The sequence below is a fragment of the Equus asinus genome, chromosome 1 (assembly GCF_041296235.1).
Source record: "Equus asinus isolate D_3611 breed Donkey chromosome 1, EquAss-T2T_v2, whole genome shotgun sequence".
NCBI classification, from domain to species: domain Eukaryota; kingdom Metazoa; phylum Chordata; class Mammalia; order Perissodactyla; family Equidae; genus Equus; species Equus asinus.
Genome location: NC_091790.1, coordinates 26000139 through 26022112, shown reverse-complemented (window position 1 = coordinate 26022112; position 21974 = coordinate 26000139). Strand labels below are relative to the sequence as shown.

The window sequence follows — 21974 nt, the reverse complement described above, 5'->3', positions numbered from 1 at the left end:
AGCCACACAGCTTGTTTCCAAACTACATTCCAACCTGTTCATATCAATTTACACATTCTCCAGCAGTGGGTGAGGGTTTGGTTGTCTGCCTCTTTCTATGCACCTAGTTTTATCATATTTTCTTTTTTGTTGCTATTCTTTTCAAAAATCTGTGCAACAAACTGCAAACTTTCTAAGGATTGGGACCATGTCTTCATTTCTATATTTCTAGCAACTAGCAAACTGTCTGAAATATATTTGAACGTTGATCTAATGAATGTTGTTTGAGTAATGAATGAATAGCTTTTTTGTTTATTACAGCTTTAGCTGTTTTTTTTATTTATTTATTTTTTTAGGAAGATTAGCCCTGAGCTAACATCTGCTGCCAATCCTCCTCTTTTTGCTGAGGAAGACTGGCCCTGAGCTAACATCCATGCCCACCTTCCTCTACTTTTTATATGTGGGACACCTACGACAGCATGGCTTGCCAAGCCTTGCCATGTCTGCACCCGGGATCTGAACCGGAGAACCCCAGGCCACCAAAGCAGAACGTGCCCACTAAACAACTGCACCACTGGGCCAGCCCTTACTTATCTGTTTTTATTTTATTTTTTTAAAGGTTTTATTTTTTTTCCTTTTTCTCCCCAAAGCCTTCCAGTACATAGCTGTATATTCTTCGTTGTGGGTCCTTCTAGTTGTGGCATGTGGGACGCTGCCCCAGCGTGGTTTGATGAGCAGCGCCATGATCGCGCCCAGGATTCGAACCAACGAAACACTGCGCCACCTGCAGCGGAGCGCGCTAACTTAACCACTCGGCCATGGGGCCAGCCCCCCTGCTTACCTGTTTTTAAACGAAAAATTTATCAGTCCCAAGGATACACATACTCAAGTGCATGCTACAAGACTTTGATCTTGACAAGGCTTTATTATAACCCATCTCATATCTCTTTGAAAGCAGTGCTATTCTGACCATAGCCAGGATAATGGCCAATGGAAAAAAGAACTTTCTAGCACCCATCCCCATCCTAAAAATACACTCAATGCGTAATGTCCAAAATTCTCTTAAATGAAATAACATGCCACTTTGGCCCCTATATCCAGCTCCTCCACTTTCAAATTGGATTCTCTCTGAACCCTGTCTCTTGAGTGAATGGCTCTCCCTTGCTTAGCAAGCAAATAATTTCAGCTTTGTTTGTCAGTCTGTTTCTTTTTAGTTTTAGCGGTCTTTATGTCACTCTTTGACAATGTATACTCATTTCCCTGTATCTTGTCTGGTGGTGTATATAAATGACACAGCGTGAGGCAGTGATAAGAGTTTAGGAACTGAGCAAGCCAAATCTTGGTTCGCATCCTAGCTTTATTATTGACAGTGTAGTTTAAAAAAATCAATTCACCATTTCACGTTTTCATTCTTTCCCCTACATGTATGGGAAATATGGTACCTACTCAATAAGATTCTAGTGAACATAGATAACCAACAGAAAGGAACTTGAACATAGAGAATTCAACAAACATTAATAAAATCCAATTTATTTCTATATATGGTAAAAATTTTCGGTTTCAGCTGCCATCATTTTATCTCTAAAAGCAGAACTAGTTGTGCCCCAGGGAAAGCTAATGATCGCAAAGAGAGCTGTAATGAACACACCTCCCCAACATCAACCTCCTGGTCCATAGAAAGCAAATGCTGCTTATCTCTTTCTTGCTTTCTGAACTCAAACTTTAATATTTTAAGTTAGGATTAAATCCCTTGTCTTTGTATTTCACCACTTACATTTAATCTTCACAACAGTCCTATATATGAATGTCTGAAGAAATCGGACTTGCATTTACTCCAAGTGCTCAGACCAGATCATAGGCAAAGTAGAGATAAAAAAATCCCAAGTCACAATGTTGTCACAAAGATAACAATCAGCTGAGACACCTGCCATGCAAAGCACTATGCTAGTGTTGTAATATTTGTAGAGCAGTGTATCATTATTTAATTAAATGAATATTAATTAGATGACTACTACATTTTATTAAATGCCCATATATATCCTTGCTTTGGCAAATAAGAAACAAGTTTGGTCTATACTGCAGTGATGCTGAAATTCTTATTCCTATCAAATGATTCAAAGTATTTTTCCCTGGAGAAAGTTATTAAATGAAAGCAGAAAATGCTCCAAGAAGTATTATTGTGATGAAGATGTATACAAAAGAAAAATTAATCAAAGGCATACATGTATTTATTTCAATATCTGAAGATACATATACCACATTAATTTTATTAGAGATTAAAACCAACAAAATGAAATGTATCTTCATTAATATACACATCTGCAAGCATCGACGCTATGTACATGGTGGCTGTAAATTTTCATAGGTCATTTTTCCATTCACTTGGGAGTTATTGTCTGCTTCTTTAAATTTTACAAATTCTTTAATAAATTCCCAGAAGTTCCTTAAAATAACAAATGAATACAATAGATTAGAAAACAGCACATTAAGCATAAAGGAAAATTTCAAAATAATTATTTTTAGGACACGTTTACTCAAAAACACACAGTGAGACTTTGCAATCCTCCACTTTCATTTTAAAGAATATTTTAGTAGAGTTTGGCCTTGAGTGTAGCAAAGATTCTCTCTGTATATGGGAAGAATCCCCTACAGCATTTTCCAGATTAAGTATGGTGTGACAGCAGAGGTGGATTTACCTTGAAGACAATGATATTTAAACTTCAGGCTCATGCACTCTCATTGCCAAGGCTATGGAAGAAGCCTTCTCAATTTTGTATTTGTAATTTTACATTCTTTTCCTCTGAAGACACCCAACATGATATAATGCCCCACAAAACCTGGATCCACTTGTATGGCTCATGCAGCTCCAGCACCCACTCTAATATTTTTTCCCCTCTGACTTTCTCTACCACGTACACTGAGAAGTGGAATGCTCCATTTTAATTTGACATGCTCCTTACAGCTAAGGATGGCCTTGAGACATGACGCTGTCCATGAGATACGGGTGGAAGTTCCCGCGAAGGGCTTTCCTTTCTAAATAAAGTAGAAAAGCTTCAAGATGAGAAGCTCTTTGCCATTTGACCTTCACTTTCCCCTTTCTTCCTCCATGGGACATGGACCCAATGCCTGAAGACAGCCCATACTGAGGTCCTGAGGAGGAAAATCACACTCAAGGAGAACTGGGAAGGAAGATGGAAGAGCCCTGGCTCCTTGATGATATCATTGAACATAGGCCACCTACAAATAAATGTCTTTTCGCTGTTGATAGAAATAAGCCCTTTCCATATGTAAACCACCAATGTTTTTCTGTTCCTCCCAGCCTTACCAAATCCCGAGATTTGAATTGTAGTACCAACTCTAAGAAAATTAACTATATAAAGTCTAAACTTATGTAACAGATAATATAAATCAGCCATTTCATTTTTAAATTAAAATTTTTAGAGTAAAGCAGGTATAGGTTTTTCAAAGATTTAATATCTCTGGAAACCATATAATTTGAGAAAAGTAAGCCATCCTCAGCCATGTGACTTTCCACTTTCCTGACACCCCCCCCATGAGAATTCACCCTCAACTCTTGAGCTTTTTCCAAAGAATTTATTTTTATATTGCTAAGTAATAGATACAGATTGAGATTTAAATCGTGGGTTAAGCCTTCTCAAGCACAGGAAAGGAGGTCACACGCATATTTAAAGTTAACACTCATGAGTGTAAACAATTCAAAAGTATTGTCTAGCCTAATCTAGTTTTGAATAGATGATTTTGGGAATAGCGTGAGATTATGTCAATTCTTTTATCATGGAATCAATACTTACTGCTGCTCCTCCTCACTCATCTTATTCTTCTTCATGCTCTGCTTCAAATGGTTTTCAATAATCTACCAAAAAGTAAAAGTCATTTGGTCATGTAAAATGGCATGATACTGGTCATATATAACAACAGTAATATTGAATCCAAAGAGATTACCACTCCTAGAATCAAGCATAACATAATAATTCATATTATATGTAATATAGAAAGATACACATATGTAATAGAAACAGAACTATAATCTATTATGCAACAAATTGTTAGCATGTATTTTGGAGGGGTATCCTAATAGTTGTTAGGGGAGCCAGTCCATTATATTCCTTGTCACTGAATAAACTCATCACAATTAATTGTTATGTGTGGAAGGGTTAAAGAAATGGTCGATTCGGATTGGCACATTCAACTATTAAAAAAGAATGTTTATTTTTTTCATTAATACACTAGCTTAAATATGTCCAGTTTTAAGCTAATGTCTGCATAGCCGGATATTCCTAGCATTACCAAAAGTTATCATTTAGAAAGATAATGCATATTTTCTTATTTGGTTTACAACCCAATACCAGAAGGCACTAGTGAAAATATTTTTGTTAAAAACATTGATTCACAAAAACTTACAAGTATTTTCTTCCTTAGAATTTTATTTGCTGTGTCCAATTTTATCGTTTCAGTCTGAAGGAGAAGTGGTTTTAAAAGAAAGATAGTTGGTTAAGAATATTTGTTAAATATTTTTCCCCATTTATAGAACAAAAAGTATTATGTGAATGCTGTTATTCTAATTTCAAAAGTACCAATAGCACACCATTTAAAAACAGATGAATAAATAGAGCATGACGTGAAGGACACGCACTAAGATCCTGGCCCTCTTGGTCAAAAACTAGAAGAGGTGGGCTTGATTTTGCAAAACACTAGAGAATTGTAGGCAAATTCCAAAGCAGAAGAATTCTTCACTTTTCAGAACTAGTAAGAGATTTTGTTAAGGTGGCTGGATACAATATAAAAATACAAATGTAAATGTCACATATATACCAGCAATAACTGATTATAATATATAACATATGTTATAATCAATTTTTATTTGTGCAGAACCTGGCTCAGTGTAACCATAAGCGGGACACCACAGCATATCAAAACTTATAATTTACTTTATATTGTTTATCAAGAAAGTGATTAGTAATAATTGTTAAAGACTACTATGAATACAGTAGACTCTCCTTTCAATGGCAGTAACTAATTCCTATCTTCCAGCATAATTTACACCTAACTAAAAATCTAACTATGGAGTTAATGTGGCACAACAGAAATTATAAGGACTTTGGAGCCCAAAAAGAAACTAAGCTTGTTCTCGGCTTTGCTATCTCCAAACTGTGTCATATTTGGCAAGTTACTTAACTTCTCTGAGATTCAGCTTAAACTAATGAGTACATATTAGACACTATGTGATGGCAGCCATTATTTTTATGACAAGCATTTTCTATACAAAATTGTTAAATTCTAAAACACATCAATTTACCTGAAAGAGATCCAATTTGACCCTTAACAGAGCTCCACAGAATTTTTATCACCCTCATTTTTTTTGTTTTAGCTAAGTTGTAATTATTCTAATCATTTGCGATAAATGTTTTGAAATGAAAACATATGTGGACCAAATTTTACATTGTTTTTTTACCCTATGGCAAAATCGAGTTGCTTCATGTGTTTCCCAAGGTTTTCAAGAAAAGGAAAATGTAAACATTCAAATAAATAAATTGCCTACCTCTATGCTTTTAATCTTATTCTCAGTGATGTGTGAAATTCCAGTATGAACCAAAGTTGTTTTAATTTCTCTTTCAAGAGCTTGAATTTCATCCCATTTATTAAGTATTTCACACCTCATCTTCTCAACCTTCTCAATAAGAGTAAGGTTCTCCTCATCCATTACTTTTTTCTTGGATGATTCTGGAAATAATTTTTAAAAGCAAAGTATGACTGTGTTTAGTCTCTCAGCCTTTATTAATATAGTATGTATTATTAACAATATTAGGTATGTTACATATAGCTATAAAATATGATGTAACTCAAACTCTGAGCACATCAATATTCATAAAATGTTAATTTCCCATGAACCGTGTATTCTTTCTCACAAGTAATAATGACTCGAAGAATGCATGGGCAGAGGGACTACACTGTGGTAGGCTCTGTGCTCGTGGGTCTCATGAGTCATCACATCTGATCCTCACAATAAACCCGATAAGGAAGTACCATCATTATCCTGATTTAGCAGATAGGCAGCTGAAGCTAAAGAAATAGAAATAAGGATCCTCGGAGCCTTGGTGACGCACTGGCCACCTTCCCTGTCAGGAACACACTCACAGCCCTGTCAAGGCCTCTACCACTGACTGGCATCCCGAACTCGGCCAGCCTTAGAAACGCACTGTGATCCATTAAAGCCGACTTCTTTGACCTAAGAATAAAAACGTAAAGGGTCTGTAAACCAGAATGGGCTGCCTTCATTGCTGTTACCCTGGAAGCCACAAGAGGCCGCAGCTCCACTTCCTCTGCTTCAGTCCCGTGTGGATCCATTGAACAGGTGCTCACGGTTCCCTTTTTAAGACCCAGCATGTATTTCAAGGCACTTTCTCCAGAATGAACAACTTTTTTTTTTTTTTCAATCTTCCTTCCTCCCCCTCCCCCCCAAAGATTGACACCAGGGCTAACAACTGTTGCCAATTTTTTTTTTCTGCTTTATCTCCCCAAACCCCGCCCTGTACACAGTTGTATATCTTGGTTGCACGTCCTTCTAGTTGTAGGATGTGGGACGCCGCCTCAACGTGGCCTGACGAGCAGTGCCATGTTCGCGCTCAGGATCCGAACCCTGGGCAGCCGCAGCGGAGCGCACGAACTTAACCACTCGGCCACCGAGCCGGCCCCCAGAGTGAACAACTTTTAGTCCTTCAACATTTCCTCATGGGATCTGATTCCCATATTTAGATCATTTGGTCAATTTCCTTAGGATGTATTCCAAATGTCTTGGTCAAAACTTGACATAATTTTCTCTACATAAGGTCCTGAATTAATTCAATGTTCCACTAAAAACCACAAAGATTGGGGCCAGCCCTGTAGCTGAGTGGTTAAGTTCGCGTGCTCTGCTTCAGCGGCCCAGGGTTTCCCTGGTTCGGATCCTGGACGCGGACATGGCACCACTCGTCAGGCCATGCTGAGGCAGCGTCCCACATGCCACAACCAGAAGGACCCACAACTAAAATATACAACTATGTACTGGGGGTATTTGGGGAGAAAAAGCAGAAGAAAAAAAAGAAGATTGGCAACAGTTGTTAGCTCAGGTGCGAATCTTTAAAAAAAAAACAACAAAAAAACCCCCACAAAGACTGTAAAGAATAATGAAATGATGGAGACACTGTCTCTGGGTACAGAGAAACTAAATAATCAAAGGTGCCCAAAAGAAAAGAAACTGAAATAATAAACTTTTAACCTTGACGGAAGTTCTTACAGAGACCAACTGCTTCCTTGTGTCTTTGAAGTATTTCATTTAAACCACTTCAGATTAAATGAAGTCTTAGATTATTTCTAAACAACTTGATGGGAAAAAGTAAATGAATAAAATTGAATAATCTCTCTGGAAAACTCTTTCAAATAACTAATAGCAGGAGGCCGTGAACAGGGGACCAGGTTTGAAGATTCCTCACCCAAAAGTCCCAGACAAACATATGTCAGAAGAACATCACTTGCCTGATTTTTCCTTAGCAGATTGTAGCAAGACACGCTCCAACTCTAACTCACTTCTGAGTCTACGGTTTGATAAAAAATAGTGAAATATTAGAACCCCATTGGCACTTTTTTCTTTCATCTTTTTTCTAATTGAGAAATAAAAACTGATCTTATTAGTTTCTAGCAAAAAAGAAAATTTTAAGATATACATAAAATGAGAGACTGAGTCAAGTTAGATAAATGAGAAAACACTTTCTTACCAAGATTGCGTAAACTACTAATTAAAGGAACTAGTTAACGTAAAATACATGATTTACAATAGAGTTTATTGATATTATTTTGTGACTTGAATTTCTAAGAAGCAAGGAGGCAAAGAAAATATTTTACACTTAGAGGTAAACAACAAATCAAGGGCAATAGAAAGATCTTACTGATGTTGGAATATACATTGTATTTTCCCTGTGCATTAAGATTTCATTCCACAGATACAATTTACTAATTCCACTATATTTAAACTAAAAATAAAATACAAGAAATATTAAAAGAAGAAAATAAAAACCTTTGTAATGGATCCTCTTCCTGGTTCAAAATAAACTAAATCAACTATCTTATTTCTAACAGATTTACAGAGAGAGAAAAAAGGAATCTAATAAATATTGCATACACTGAGGTATTCACTGTGATTTGGTTAAAAACATCAAAACCACAAATGGCTTAATGCTGCAAATCTAGAAGGGGCCTAATAGTTTCAAATTTTCATGCACATTAGCTCATTTTATCAGAGATTAAAAGAGAAACAGCAAGGTATTAGGACCCCCAATGTTAAGAAATTGAGGTTGAATGGATTAATTATAATGATAAAGGCCTTTTCAATATGTAGATTCCAAGGGTTGAGTTTCCAGACATTCTTACTATATTATAGTTTTAAATATTATTTATGTTTCTATTCCATTGCTTTGTTTTTCTTCTTCAGGGACTTTAATTATATGTAAATTGGATCTTCTTTGCTGATCTTCTGTTTCAAGCCCTTTTTCTCTGACTCATTTTCTCTCTCTGTCATTTTCATTCTCTTGATGTTTTCCTGCTTTTCTCTAATGCCCTTGATTATATTTTCACTCCGAGATATTCCTCCTTGGGCATGTCATAGTTTAGTCTTGATCTGTAATTTTGACTTTTTCACCTGTCTTTCCTTAGATGTCAAATCTTGTTTCACGTCTTCCCTTTTTTGCTGTTGTTGATTTCTGTGCTTAGGTTTTAAATTTCTGACTGAAGGTGGTTTTCATATCCTGAAATGCTCTGTTCAGAGTATTTCATTTGGTTTGGAGTGCTGTGGCACAGTTTTCTTCTCCAACTGTTTGCTGTTATTGTTGGACGGCAGGATTTTCATCAGTTAAATTGTTTGGGTTCTCATATTCTGTTTTCTTTTTATAGTAGTTTGTGTGGACAAAGATCCTTATACCTCTGCCATTTTGTGGGCACGGCTAGTGGTCTGGGGTAGTGTGCAAGATTCCTAATTCAGGAGGACACATCTGTCAGAGTAGCAAATTATGTTCTTGCTGTTTTGGGGTCTTTTGTTTTGTCTTGTTTTCATTTTTTGCTGGATAGCTTTTTTTTGGAGGAAAGGAAGAACCGCAGTGGGAGGCACTGTGTACCCTTCGATGCTCTTCTTTGATGGAATTCTAAATTCCCCATCTTTGCTTCTTGTCTCTTCAGTGCACAGTTGCAAAGGATGCTGATCACTTCTTTTAATCCTCTTCTCACCCAGGTCATTAGCATTTCAGAATTGTTTCCCTGCTTCCACACTCACTTTGAAGTCCTTTCCTTTTAAGTCAGTGCTCTGATCGATCTACCGGCAACCTTTGCAATATTCTCACTTAGGATAGATTCTCTCTCTCTCTTTCTCTCTCTCTCTCTCTTCCTCTGGCAGTGGCTTTAGAACAATTTTAGGTCTTCTGTTAGCCCCATTCTTCTCTCTTCTCCAAACTGCCCTTATTGTCACAAAGGTTTGCAGAAAGAGAGTGGATAATAGTTCACCAGCATTTGATGTGCATTTCTTCATTTTCAGGTATTTTGAATTTTGGATGCTTTCCGTCTTCTAGTTACACTGAAGGTGTAGTTTTGTTTTTTGGTTTTTGTTTCTAGTTTTATTTTCTTGAGGCTATTTAGGGTGTGTCAAATTTGCTTTAATCTTTTTTTTTTTTTAATCTTTTACAAAAAGTATATCCTATCTGATTGTGATTTCATCCTGGAAGACTATACAGGGAGGAGAAAGATTTTTTTAAGTTAAGATAATAAGGGCATTCATAAAAGGCGTCTAGAATTTACAGCACTCCCATCTGTCAATAAGTCCTCAAGGGGCCACCAAAGAACGCACGAGATTCCTTCAGAAACCTCCCCAAACTCCCCTCGTAGAAACACCAGATCTAGAACAGCCTAGTCCCATATGTCCCTGCTTGTGGAAGACGCCAGATGATGGGCAGGATGTAGAGAAAGGTAGCATGCCTCAGCCAATAATGCAGCAAAAAGGGAAACATATGCTCATCACATGGTCTAAGATACAGTAAAATAGTATGATCACAACACGGATCAAGTCAGCTGGTTAACCCTTACTTGTCATTACGCTCCACGGCTGCTTTGACAGCCCTCACACACGCCCTCAGTTCCTCCCTGGCCTGGTCGACATCCTCTGTCTTCACAGATCTCCTCTGCAGCCCTTTGAAGTGAGCCAGCAAAGTCTAGGTGGGACAAACACACAGGAAGGGTGAGAATCTTCCTTTGTTGTGGTTACAGTGCATTCAAGATGTCCTGAGTCAAAATCTACATTCTAGTTAAAACAGGTAATTAGAGAGGGCTTCAGGGAGAGGATAATATTGGAGGTGGGATAACCAGTCATGTGACGATCCGGGTAAAATTTTTTTATATATATTTTAAGGTTTTGTTTTCCTAAGAAATTCAGAAATCAGTGGGGGGTTGCGTGGTTTGTGTGGGGGAAATAAAGTGCTTCGAGTACATCATTATCTTTACTACAATTATTTCTTCTAAGTGAGTGAGAATCAATTAATTCATTTACTGCACACAGATATAAAGCAGTGCTGTACTCAAACGTGGAGCTGATGGGCTGCCAAGTTTCCAGAAACTGGAAGAAGGATGCAGTGCCCCGTTGGCCTGGGGATTTTTTGCATTCCGGTGTTTGATTGAGATACAGGCATATATGTTCCTTTTTGACTCAAGCTTAAAAGATAAGAAACAGGGTAGACCCCCAACTGGAGCCTCTGTTTATTTCTGTCAAATAAAAGCTTATTTTTCTGCAGCATGAAAAGCTCAAAACAAAGAAAGCAATGCACACAGCTGATTTTGGATTAAGAAGGAAGTTAGAACTGACCTCCTTGTAATGTTGTGTTTTTTACACAAAGTAAGAAACTACGCTTCCCAATTTATAAGACAGAATTTTTAAACTTGAATGAATTCAAAACGTCAAAAGTCATCTTAGCTCCAGGGTTATATTCTCCTGGTTTGGGTAAGTGATAAAGTTATTCCTGAAGTCTGTTTTCCTTACTAAACATCCACAGGTGTGACCCAAGTCTGGAGGGAACACCTGGAAGTTGTCACCAGTTAGATGAGGCCACAGGTTTATGCATGCTGCATGCTACTCGTCACATTGCATCCTTTATACTCTTCACTGGGGATAACAACTGGGCATGCTTTCTGATATTAGTGACATGGTACCATTTATATTCCCAAACTGTTTACGTATATACATACATACTGCAGTGGTTTGGAAATATAGTGATATGTCAGGAGATGCACCACTCAGATCTCTGCCTCTAACATCTGTGTCTGTGTCCAAACTTCCCTCTTCTTATAAGGACACTCATCACTGGATTAGGACCCACTCTAAGGATCTCATCTTAACTTGATTACATCTATACAGAATCTGTTTCCCAAGAAGGTCACATTCACAGCTTCCAGGTGGACACAAAGTTTTGGAGGACATTTATTCAACCCAGCACGGTTGCCTCATTGGGGGAATGCAGAAAAGAGTGAGGTGTCAATGAGACAAGGACCACACCCATGCATTATGGGAGCTGATGTTCAATAAAGGACAATTAAAAACAGTTTTGGAAGCTCTGTTTTGAACTATCCATGGGACATTTTCTTACTTTTATGTTACAGTCATAATAAATGGTCACAACCTTAGAGGCTTAATGCAAATTTATTATCTCAGTTCTGTAGGGCAGAAGTCTAGGTTGGCTCAGCTGGGCCCTGTTAGGGTCTCACAGGGCTGAAACCAAGGTGTGGGCTGGGCTGCACTCTTCTCTGGAGGCTCTGGGGCAGAATCTCCTACCAAGGTCATTCAGGTTGTTGGCAGAACCCAGATCCTTGTGGTTGTAGGACTGAAGTCTCATTCCCTTGTTGGTTGTCAGCCAGGACTGCTCTCAGCTCCCAGAAACTTCTCTCTAGTCCCAGCACATGGGCCTTCCGTCTCAGAGCCCCCAGAAGCCGTGGAATCCTTCTCACGCTTGGAATTGCCTCTCCCTTCTGTCTCCAGCCAGAGTACGTTCTCTGCTTTTAGGGGCTCATTTGATTAGATTGGGCCCACTCAAATAATCCAGGATAATCTCCCTATTTTAAGGTCTGTAACTTGCCTACCCCAGATACCTAAGTGTCAACATCCAGTGAGAAGCTGGATAGAGGTACAATTTGGAACTCACAGGAAAGATCTGGGAGACCTATACAAAGCTGGGGATCATCAGTGTAATGGGGCTACGCAAATGGATCTCATCTAGCAGGGAGAGAGTGAGAAACGAGAGAGGGACAATTCTGAGCAACACCAACATGCGAGCTCTGGGTCACGGAGGGTTAAGCCAGCAGAGATCACTGAGAATTGGTGGCCTCCTCCTCCCTGACCAGCATTATCACCATGAGCAGAAGTTAAGTTCTCTACCCACAACACCCATCAGCTAGTATCAAGCCCATCTCTAATAAAAGTATCAGCTATATTGAATTATGGAGGCACAAATGGGGCTTCTTGGATTCAGAATGTTTTCTACTGCTCCTGAAATATGAAGAAATAGGCTCACTCAGGCACCTGCAGGATTGATTATTACCTCATACTGGGCTGTGGGCTGGGACTCCAGAAGTATTGTCATGTAGAGTTCATATGTGTCCTGTACCAAAAAAAAAAAAAAAAAGAGAGAGAGAGAAAAACCCATTGGATAGGTGGTATGGGATAACGAGACTAAAGGTTATTCATGTGTGTGAGTAGTACGGACTTAAGGATGTCAGTTTTTAGATCATTTCAAAAACTAGAAAATATTCCTGCAATATGTTAAACACTGTACACACTAAAATGTATCAATTTCACTATCTTTGAAACATATTTGAATATTAACTATGGATCACCTCAAAACAGTATCATAAAATCACTTGACACATGGTAAGACCATGTGAGCTCCTGCCATTCGGAAGCTCCATGGATCGGGTCCTGTTTACCTGCCATAGATGAGCTCTCCAAGGATGAAGACATTCTCTGGAGAACAGGACACACCGTCTTGCTGCTTCTAAGTATTCTTTGCCCTTGAGGACTTAGACAATAGCAGGATCTGTAAGCAACCTACTTTCAACTTAGCTTCAATAGGAAGGTCATTTTCATCATGAAATCACAACAAACTTATAATTCCATAAAGATTCATGTAAAATTACATATGCATCATTATAAAAGTTTATATGTTACCTATGTAGCTTTTATAAAAGTTTATATATAATTAGGAAGCTTTAGTGGAAAAATACGAGCTTAAGGAGTGAGTAAGATGGGTGTTTACGCCACATGGCCCACTTAGGATCCATGTGGCTGTAGGCACATTACTTCCAGGCTCTGTGAGGGATTTTCCTCGTCTGTAGAAAGGAGACCATGATACTTGACAGAATTTCTGTGCGAGTTGAGATCATGTGCGCAGAAGATCATGCATGGCTTTCAATTGTTATGTGGGAGATATATGTTTCTATTACCTTCACTTCTTTCAAGATATCACCAAATATCAAAGAACTATTGCAAATGTCTTCAAAAATTTTCCCAAAGACCTGTAGTCTGTTGAACTGCTGAGGGTCGCATACGCATACTTTCTGGAGCTCCTGGAGGAAAAACAGAACCAGACCGGTTCAGGATGTCTTGATTTCCCTTCCCAAATAGTTTCTCAGGTTAAGGAATCAGAATCCCCATGGGGCTTTCTATCAGAGGATACAGCTCCCACTGCCCAAGCGTTAGGTCTGGGCAGAGCCCAGTGGGAAATCAAGATGCATCTGATTTCCTCCAGCCAGTGCTGAGAACCTTACATGGTCATCCAAGTTTTGTCTTCTTTTCTTTATTCACCCCTTTGCATCCTGTCCTCAAGGATTCACTCTCTGCCTCCATGATGACCCCAAGGTCTGTCTCTTTCCTCAGTCCTCTCAGGCAAAAATCTCACCAAGGTTTGGTTATCTGGTATATGCAATACCCAGAGCCTCGCACGCTCAACGCATCACTTCACAGCACACTTAACCACCTTCAAAGACATGTGTGACTCATAGGCAGCCTTTCCTTATGTCATGTAACTGTCAACTCTCTCCTCCCTCTCCCTTCACCTTCTTTCATAGTGACTTAGGCAAACCTCTTCTCGGATCCTTCTGCTATCTCGCGAACATTTTATTTACCATAGCTGCTATGCAGCATCTAATGCTTCCAATTATGAAATCACCTCCAACTTACCAGTCTCCAAACTTAGCCTTCTTTTATCTCACCCCAACCATTATCATCTACATCCTGTTCAGATATTCTCAACACCTGGCAGCCTTGTTCTATTCTGCCTGGAAACATAAATGAGGCATCTGAGGGCGAGTCTCTTCCCACAGTATTTAGATTCCTAGAGCTATGGCACTTACGTGGACAGTATTGCAAAACTCCCTTCCTTACCTGTTCCAGCTTCTTTTCATGGCATATCGCTGCCTTGCCCCCAGTGAAATCATTCTTCAGGAGATCTTGCTTTGCAAGAACTTCTTTTTCGAAACACAAGAACTTCCTATACTTGTCTGCTTTGGTCACGCCGGCCAAGTATGAGCTGATGTACTGGTATTCATCCTTGCCTGGAGGTGACATCACGCACTGACGGCTGGACTTGACTGTTTTGGACTTGAGAACCTTCATCTCTGGCAGTCTTAGTTCTTCCTTCTTGCGTCCTTCAGAAGAACCCTCTCCTCTTGGAGCCATCTTTGGAATGAGATCCTCTTCTGAACTGTGGGAAGTGTGTGCCACAGGGTTCAAATACCTGAAGAGTGGTGTGTTCTGGGCATCGTTTGGATGCAGGGCTGTGTTGATGGTAAAATAAGCCCAGGCATCTTTCATCTTTGCAATCTTCTTATCGAACGGCTTTTCCACTCTGACGATTCTTTCCCCCTTTGGCCTATTGGCATTGGCCCAGTGATGCAAGATCGTCGCAGGTGGCCTGTAGAGCTTATTGGGATTCAGGTGTCCAGAGATGTAAAGGTAGACGTCATCTCTGTGGTCTTTCTGAAGTCTGTTCAAGAGTTTCGTTAGATTGCATAAAGTCTTAACATAGGGCGTCTCACAGTGTTTCCACCTCAGGTAGACTGGTCGGGAAAGATAAGAAGACGATTAAACATCATTCCTAGGTCCACAATAAGGCAATGAGGCAATGTGTGCATTTGCTGAACTAGAATATCGCATTCCCAAGGGAGAGACTGGCGGATAGGGGAAAAGGGTACACGGGCAGGGCTGGGCAAGCGAGAAGCACACCAGATGCACATGATGCGCAGTTCCCGTCAGAAAGCCCAGAAGCCTGCAGAGCCAGGAAGAAGGAAGATGGGGTTTTGACTCAACGGATGGTCTCTTACAATGTTAGCGAAGGCCTTGTAAGAAAAGTCTAAAAGTGCAATTATAATTCTTAACGATCATGCTTAAAGACATCTACACTAGGGAATAAACAAAGGTGTTTTTCTTTCTACCTTAATGCTGAAATGTCTCAGGAGTCCTTGACGAACCTCTCCGTGATAGACGAGTTGTTCACTCCTTCCCCTCCCACCGCACTTGTGGGAAGATAATGAGCCACAGAGCAAAATTTGTGGGTATGTCGACAGGGACCCCTCCACAAAGGGCCCCACTTCTCACGGGTCCCAGTGGTAAAGCTCCATTTGGGCACATGGCCCAAGACATAAGAAAGTGGGAAATGTGGCCCTTTGAATCAGTTTCCTGACTATGTGAGTGCAAAGAACTTACACAATCTCTCTGAACCATAGTTTCTCCCTCTGCAAAATCAGAGTGACCATCCTACGCAAAGGGTTGATTGACAACCAATGGAATAGCTTTTGGTAAAGAAGCACATGGATGGAGTAGATACTCCATAAATGGTACCCATTTTTATTAAAGGACTACAGTACAGGGAATACCTTACTAAATGCTTCTGGTAGAACATGAGTAGGTCCAGACTTCAGGATGAGAAAAGGGGATTTCTTTCTGGGGGGGTACACTGTGATGGTCTTGGAGCAGGTAGCCTTTAGCATAACCTTCCAGAAAGACCCGGAGGAATAAATAAGCAGATGTCCTTCTGTCCACCAAAGCTGAGATCTACCATGCTTCCTGAGCTGGGTAGGACACTGGTGACAGAGAGAAAACCAGCCATCTCAGCCCTCTAGGGCCCCATCCTGAGCTCCCATAGGCCAAGGTTCCACCTACGCCCACACGCCCATTACAGCCTTCAGTCCCCAGGAGCATCCCCACTGTAACGAGTCCCATTTTGAAAAAGAGAAGCTGAGAGCGCTTACGTGCCTGACTCAGGTCCAGACGTCTGACATGTGGCAGCACTGACCTCTGAGTGCAGCCCTTTACCCTAACTGTTGGATCATTTCCCTCGTTTCACAACTGCCTGTGCAAAGGGAGGCAGGGACATGGCTTTCTGGGACCCATGCCATATCCAAACCCATTTCTCTGACCAGTCCATGTCCAGATGCAATGACAAGAAATCAGGACAAACCACTTTCTCTATTTTCATCTAAGAGAAGAAATGAGGGCCCAGAGAATATAAGGAACTGCAATAGCTTCTATTGCCATGTAACAAATGACCGCAAACTTAACAGCTGCAAACCCACATGTTAGCTCCGGGTTCTGTGGGCAGCACGTCAGCCTGGAGGGGCTGGGTTCCCTGCTCTGGGTATCACAATGGGGCTATCAGGGTGTGGGTCTGGCTGAATGCTTGGAGGCTTTTGGGGGAAAATCCACTCCCGGGCTCAGTCTTATTGTGATAGAACCTAGTTCCTTATGACTGTAGGACTGAGGTCCCCAATCCCTAGTTTGCTGTTGGCAGGAGTCTCTCTCAGCCCCTAGGGGCCGCCCACCTTCCTGGACACATGACCCCCCTCCATCTCCAAGCCAGCATGGGCACTTCACATACTTCCTGTGCCCCTGACCTCTGAGCCCTCTGTGTCCAGCCGCATGTGATTAGGTAAGGCCCACCTGACACTGTCCCTATATTGAGGTCACTGGTGCTATAGGACACAGCACAGTCATGGAGCACTCTCTCCTCCAGCCCTGGGGACTAGGCTGGACATGTGCACCAGGGGGCACAGAAACTTGGGGCATTCCAGAGTCCTGCCTGCCTCAGGGATGTCGCCAAGCCCAGAGCCCAGCCTCCTCGTGCATTGTCCAGTGAGGAAACAAGTCATCCTTTCCTCCTTGTGTGGTTGGATACTGGAGCAAATGTTTCCAGCAGTGGGATTCTTGAGAATTGCTCCCTATTGATTATCTTAGGACTTCAAAGAAACTGCTTATGAAATGTTAAAATATTAATAGAACAGTTCTTCAAGACAGATAATCATTATAATTCATCAAAGGCATCAACGCTTAAAGAAAACACTGAGCAAAGCATTAGTTGGACTTCTCCAGAGAAACAGAACCAATAGGATGTGTATATAAAGAGATTTATTTGAAGGAATTGGCTCACATGATTATGCAGCCTGGCAAGTCCAAAATCTGCAGGGTGGTCCAGCAGGTTGGAGACCCAGTTCACATCCAAAGGCTTTCTGCTGGAGAAATCCCTCTTGCTTTGGGGAGGTCAGTCTTTGTTCTTTTAAGGCCTTCCACTGATTAGATGAGGCCCACCCACTTTATGGAGGGCAATCTGCTTTACTCAAAATCTACTGAGCTGAATATTAACCTCATCCAAAAAAACACCCTCAACAAAAACATCCAGGATGATGTCTGACCAAGTATCTGTGTACTGTGGCCGACCTACCTTGACACATAAAATTCACCATCACACACATTATACCAACGCTTTTTGCAAAATGGGAGAAGGAGGCAACTTAGTCATTGTGTTATCCTTTGCTTATTTTATTTCCAAAAAGGATTTGGAGCCACCAGCAAATTAATTAGCAAAATCACCTTTCTACTTAGAATACTTTTGACTTAGATTGAAATAAGACTTCTTCACTAGACTTGGAGAATCCAGAGTCCTTTGCTGTCTGCCAAGTTCTTATAATACATACAGATCCCCTCCTGGCAATGAATATTTTAATTATTTTCCTAATGAAAACATGCTGATTTGTATATCTTGCCATCTCAAACTGACCGCAAAAAAGAAAAAAAAATTGAAACAATTCATTGGGAAATGTGGTTCTTTATAGTATAATAAGGAAATAAATTTGCCGTAAGTAAAACCAAACTGACTTTTTGAATAGATATTGATAGGGAAGACATAGTAATAGGCTTTTTGGATTAGGTTTGAATTAATCAAGCTTTCAAACATTGTAAAGATTTGACATTTTAAAACTTAGAGTTTTTTTTTTTTTTTTTTTAGTAATTCATCTTTTTCAGGATAGAAGCAACAGATCTTTAATGTCAAAGTTATTACGGATCAATGTTCCTTTGTGTGTTATCCGGTCTCTGTGAATCCTGGAATCCCATAGAAGTTCTTGCTGGTCTCTCTCCACAATATCCTTATGCCACCTGTGTTTTCTGTGCCCTGTCTCCCCCGCATCCATCTTAGAGTCAGCAAGCATCCTGGTGAGGGCGGGTTGGGGGGGGTCGTGGTGTTAGTGACAAGAATTCAGAGAACAGAGCAGGTAGATCCCCCGCCCCACAGGCTCAATGCCCCGGGGGGTGGGCTTGGCCAGAGGAGAGCCAGAGAGGAAGAGGCAGGCCTGGGCATGGAGCCAGGCCAAGGGCACCTATGCCCCCAAAAGAACTAACAGAACCTACATGGGGAGTCCTTCCATCTCTGGGGACCCTCTCCCTCTGGCTGTTTTGTGCTGCCTCATCTTAACTACGTGGAGGATCTTTAAAACACCTCTCAAGATTGAGATATTTCTTTCCCGCACCCTGTACACACATCATTACCTGGAACATTCTCCCGCTATGATTCTTACGTTTCCTCGAGGGAACGAACTATGTTTTATTCCCATCAGTGTCTTCAGAAAAAATCAGGACTAACTGTTCTGTTTAACAAATAAATGTGGAAAAGAAGGAATCTTTTCAGAACTTTAAATAACAATTGAAAATTTCATTGTGCATCACACACTATGCTCTCTCCCTCAGGGGATGAAGTAAATGCCCCAGCAGGAACCGTAAAGTCCCATAGGGAATAAAATCTGCACACCTGTGATATGGGAGGATACACGGGAGATGTGGAGAAGCCACATCTAAGCAGATCTTACGTTAATGACCTTTCTTAGGTTGGTTGGGCACGGAAGGCCGATTAATGGCGTCTTAAGGATGTCCACCTCCTAACTCCATGTTCCTGACAAACAGTCTTTGTAGAGTTAATTACGGTTGTGATCTTATAACACAGGGATTTTCCTGGATTGCCTAAATGGGCCCAAGCTAATCACATGAGCCCCCAGAAGCAGAGAATTTTCTCTGGCTGGAATCAGAAGGGAAAGGCGGCAGAAGGCGAAGTGAGAAAGATTCCCAGTGTGAGAAGGGTTCCCTGGCCGCCTGGGGCTCTGAGATGGAGGGCCACATGCTGAGATTAGAGAGAGGCCTCCAGGAGCCAAGTGGCCTCAGCAGACAGCTGGCAAAGGAACAGGACTTCAGTCCTACAACCGCGAGGAACTGGGTTCTGTCCCAACCTGAACAATCCTGGAAGGAGAGCCTGCCCTGAAGCCACCAGAAGGGCACACAGCCTGGCCCACACCTTGTTTCAGCCCAGGGAGACCCAGCAGAGGCCAGCCGAGCCAACCTAGACTTCTGTCCCATAGAACTGTGAGATAATGAATACGTGTTGCCTTGAGTCACTAAATCTACCGTATCTTACAGGAGCAGAAGAAAACTTAATACATTGGGACACGTGGAATGCAGACTCAGTTGTAAAGGGGCGGAGGGGATGATGGGGTGGGGGAGGCTAGTGGCCAGCAGAAGGGAGAGTATGATCTCTAAATGGAATTGACAGTGCAAGGAGAGCAGGCATTGCAATGAGAGGGGACGGTGGCCCCCCAAAGCACAGCATCGCCCTCCCCCAGGGACCCCAAATGGAGGAAAGGCGAGATGGCTCCTATAGGGCAGTTCTTGAAAGTTAAGTACTACCAACACCGATGTTGCAAGGCAAAAGTGGCTCAGACATTCTGTCTAAACTTCTGCCCACTGCTCTGGCACCCACTACCTTCAAGGAACAACACAAATGCCACCATGGTATGTACAGAAACAAGGATTTGTACTGTCCGAATAATTGGCACAATATAGCGTGAAACAGTCCTTGCCATGCATGGGAAGCCAACATACCTGGAGCAGAAAGGAACTTGGAAAGTGCCAGAGGGGCATCATGAGAAATCAAGACCACCTACCCAGGGAGCAGACTGATGTTATCATTTATTTTTTAAGTTTTTTTCCTTAAACCTTTTTTTTTTTTGATGAAGAAGATTGGCCCTGAGCTAACATCTGTTGCCAATCTTTCTCTTTTTTTTCTCCCCAAAGCCCCAGTACATAGTTGCATATATCCTAGTAGTAAGTCATTCTAGTTCTTCCATGTGGGATGCCACCTCAGCATGGCTTGATGAACGGTGTGTAGGTCCGTGCCCAGGATCCGAACCCCTGAACCCCAGGCCACTGAAGCAGAGCACATAAACTTACCCACTCCACCACAGGGCTGGCCCCAGATATTATCATTTATATTCTTTACAAAGAAGAGGTTTTCACTGACACAATTAGTCTGTTGAGTAATTGCACAAGGAACAGAAAAATAGTCTAAGAACTTACAGGAGACAGGTGCTGTACTAGCCTCATTTTACACATGAGGAAACTGAGGCACGGATGGCTAAGTCAGTATATATGCTCGGCTGGTCAGCTGCCTCCAGGGCCCAAGCTGTCACCTGCCCCCTGACCAACGCACACAGAAAAGCACTAAGTGCCCTTGGAGGTAATAAAATAACATCTTTTAAAAAGCATTCTATAATTCAGACTGTTTTGTTCAACAGTCAACAGTCCCAGCAAGCTTTCTCTCAACCCAAAATTCGCCTGAATCACCCACCCCGTTTGCATGCTCGCTGTGTGGTGAGAGAGCAATGGCTTCAGAAGCAAAAGACAAGGAGTGAAGTCAACCTGGTCCCCACTCCTAAAATCACAACAATAATCCTTTGGGGACGTGAAACTAAATAACGAGGTGGTGCAGCCTTTGTACATAATGGCGTGGATATTCGGTGGTTTGTGGTTACTAGTGAGGAATGTAGAACGCCAACGTGCCAGAGCCAACGACCCCAAGGGTGGCTTTCTTTAAAGAACTCTCTGAACAGCCTCTAAAAATCTTCTCCCCCATCCCTCCTCCTCTCGGAGGACACAGCACACACACACACACACACACACATCCATCCAACCTCCCTCCGTTGCTCATTACCATTAGATTGTCAGAGGAGGGGGCGCATCCCCAGTTGCAATTCCAAACGCTGGTGACCTGGGAGCGGAGTTGCAGCCACCAGAAAGGTTTGCATTTTTCACCCCGAGTTCAGAGAGGCCAGGTTCCTAGGCAATCAAACAGCAGACAAACAGCAAACACCGACACTCAGTGTCTACTTACATTCAGGCTCCGAGTCCTCAGCCATCGCCTCCTCCCCAGCGCAGCTCCTGGCTGAGGCCGCGAGTTACTGAGGAGACAGACAAACATTCTAAGTCCCTCCCCACGGTGTTCCTCTGCTGCTGGGCAACCAGGACAGGCAGCTCCTGCCACGGAATCTTTCCTCTGATCCTCCCCGTCTTATGCCTCTCACCGTCTTGAACAGCGAGTACTAGGTTTGCTGGCTTGTTTTCCTTTTTAAAAGAGAACACTTTTTGTGATTTGAAAAACACCGCAATTCCCTTGCTCTCTCTGATTCTTTTCCAAAGCCTAGGGAGCAAAAGGTAACTGGTGTTTGGTTGGGCATCTTCTACAGAGATGTGCAGATTGAACAGTGCACAACCCATCCAACTGTACCGAGTTCTAGCAAATAGGAGGTGCCAGTCGCTAACTTAT

General features: G+C 41.5%; 1 protein-coding gene across 2 annotated transcripts; it reads right to left on the bottom strand.

Moving 5' to 3' along the window:
* Positions 1-1288: 1288 nt before the first annotated feature.
* Positions 1289-21662, bottom strand: C1H6orf118 (chromosome 1 C6orf118 homolog). 2 transcript variants are annotated; one of them, XM_014858377.3, is made up of 10 exons: positions 21543-21662; positions 14441-15114; positions 13501-13623; positions 12600-12659; positions 10102-10226; positions 7513-7571; positions 5540-5721; positions 4402-4455; positions 3792-3853; positions 1289-2422 (listed from the first exon to the last, which is right to left on the bottom strand). In XM_014858377.3, exons 1-10 carry the CDS (start codon positions 21565-21567, stop codon positions 2314-2316), a joined length of 1473 nt encoding a protein of 490 aa, XP_014713863.2. In that variant the 5' UTR covers positions 21568-21662; the 3' UTR covers positions 1289-2313. The 2 variants fall into 2 exon arrangements, with proteins under 2 accessions (XP_014713863.2, XP_070374917.1); XM_070518816.1 differs by having other exon boundaries at positions 1290-2422; positions 21363-21550.
* Between the last annotated feature and the right edge of the window lie 312 nt (positions 21663-21974).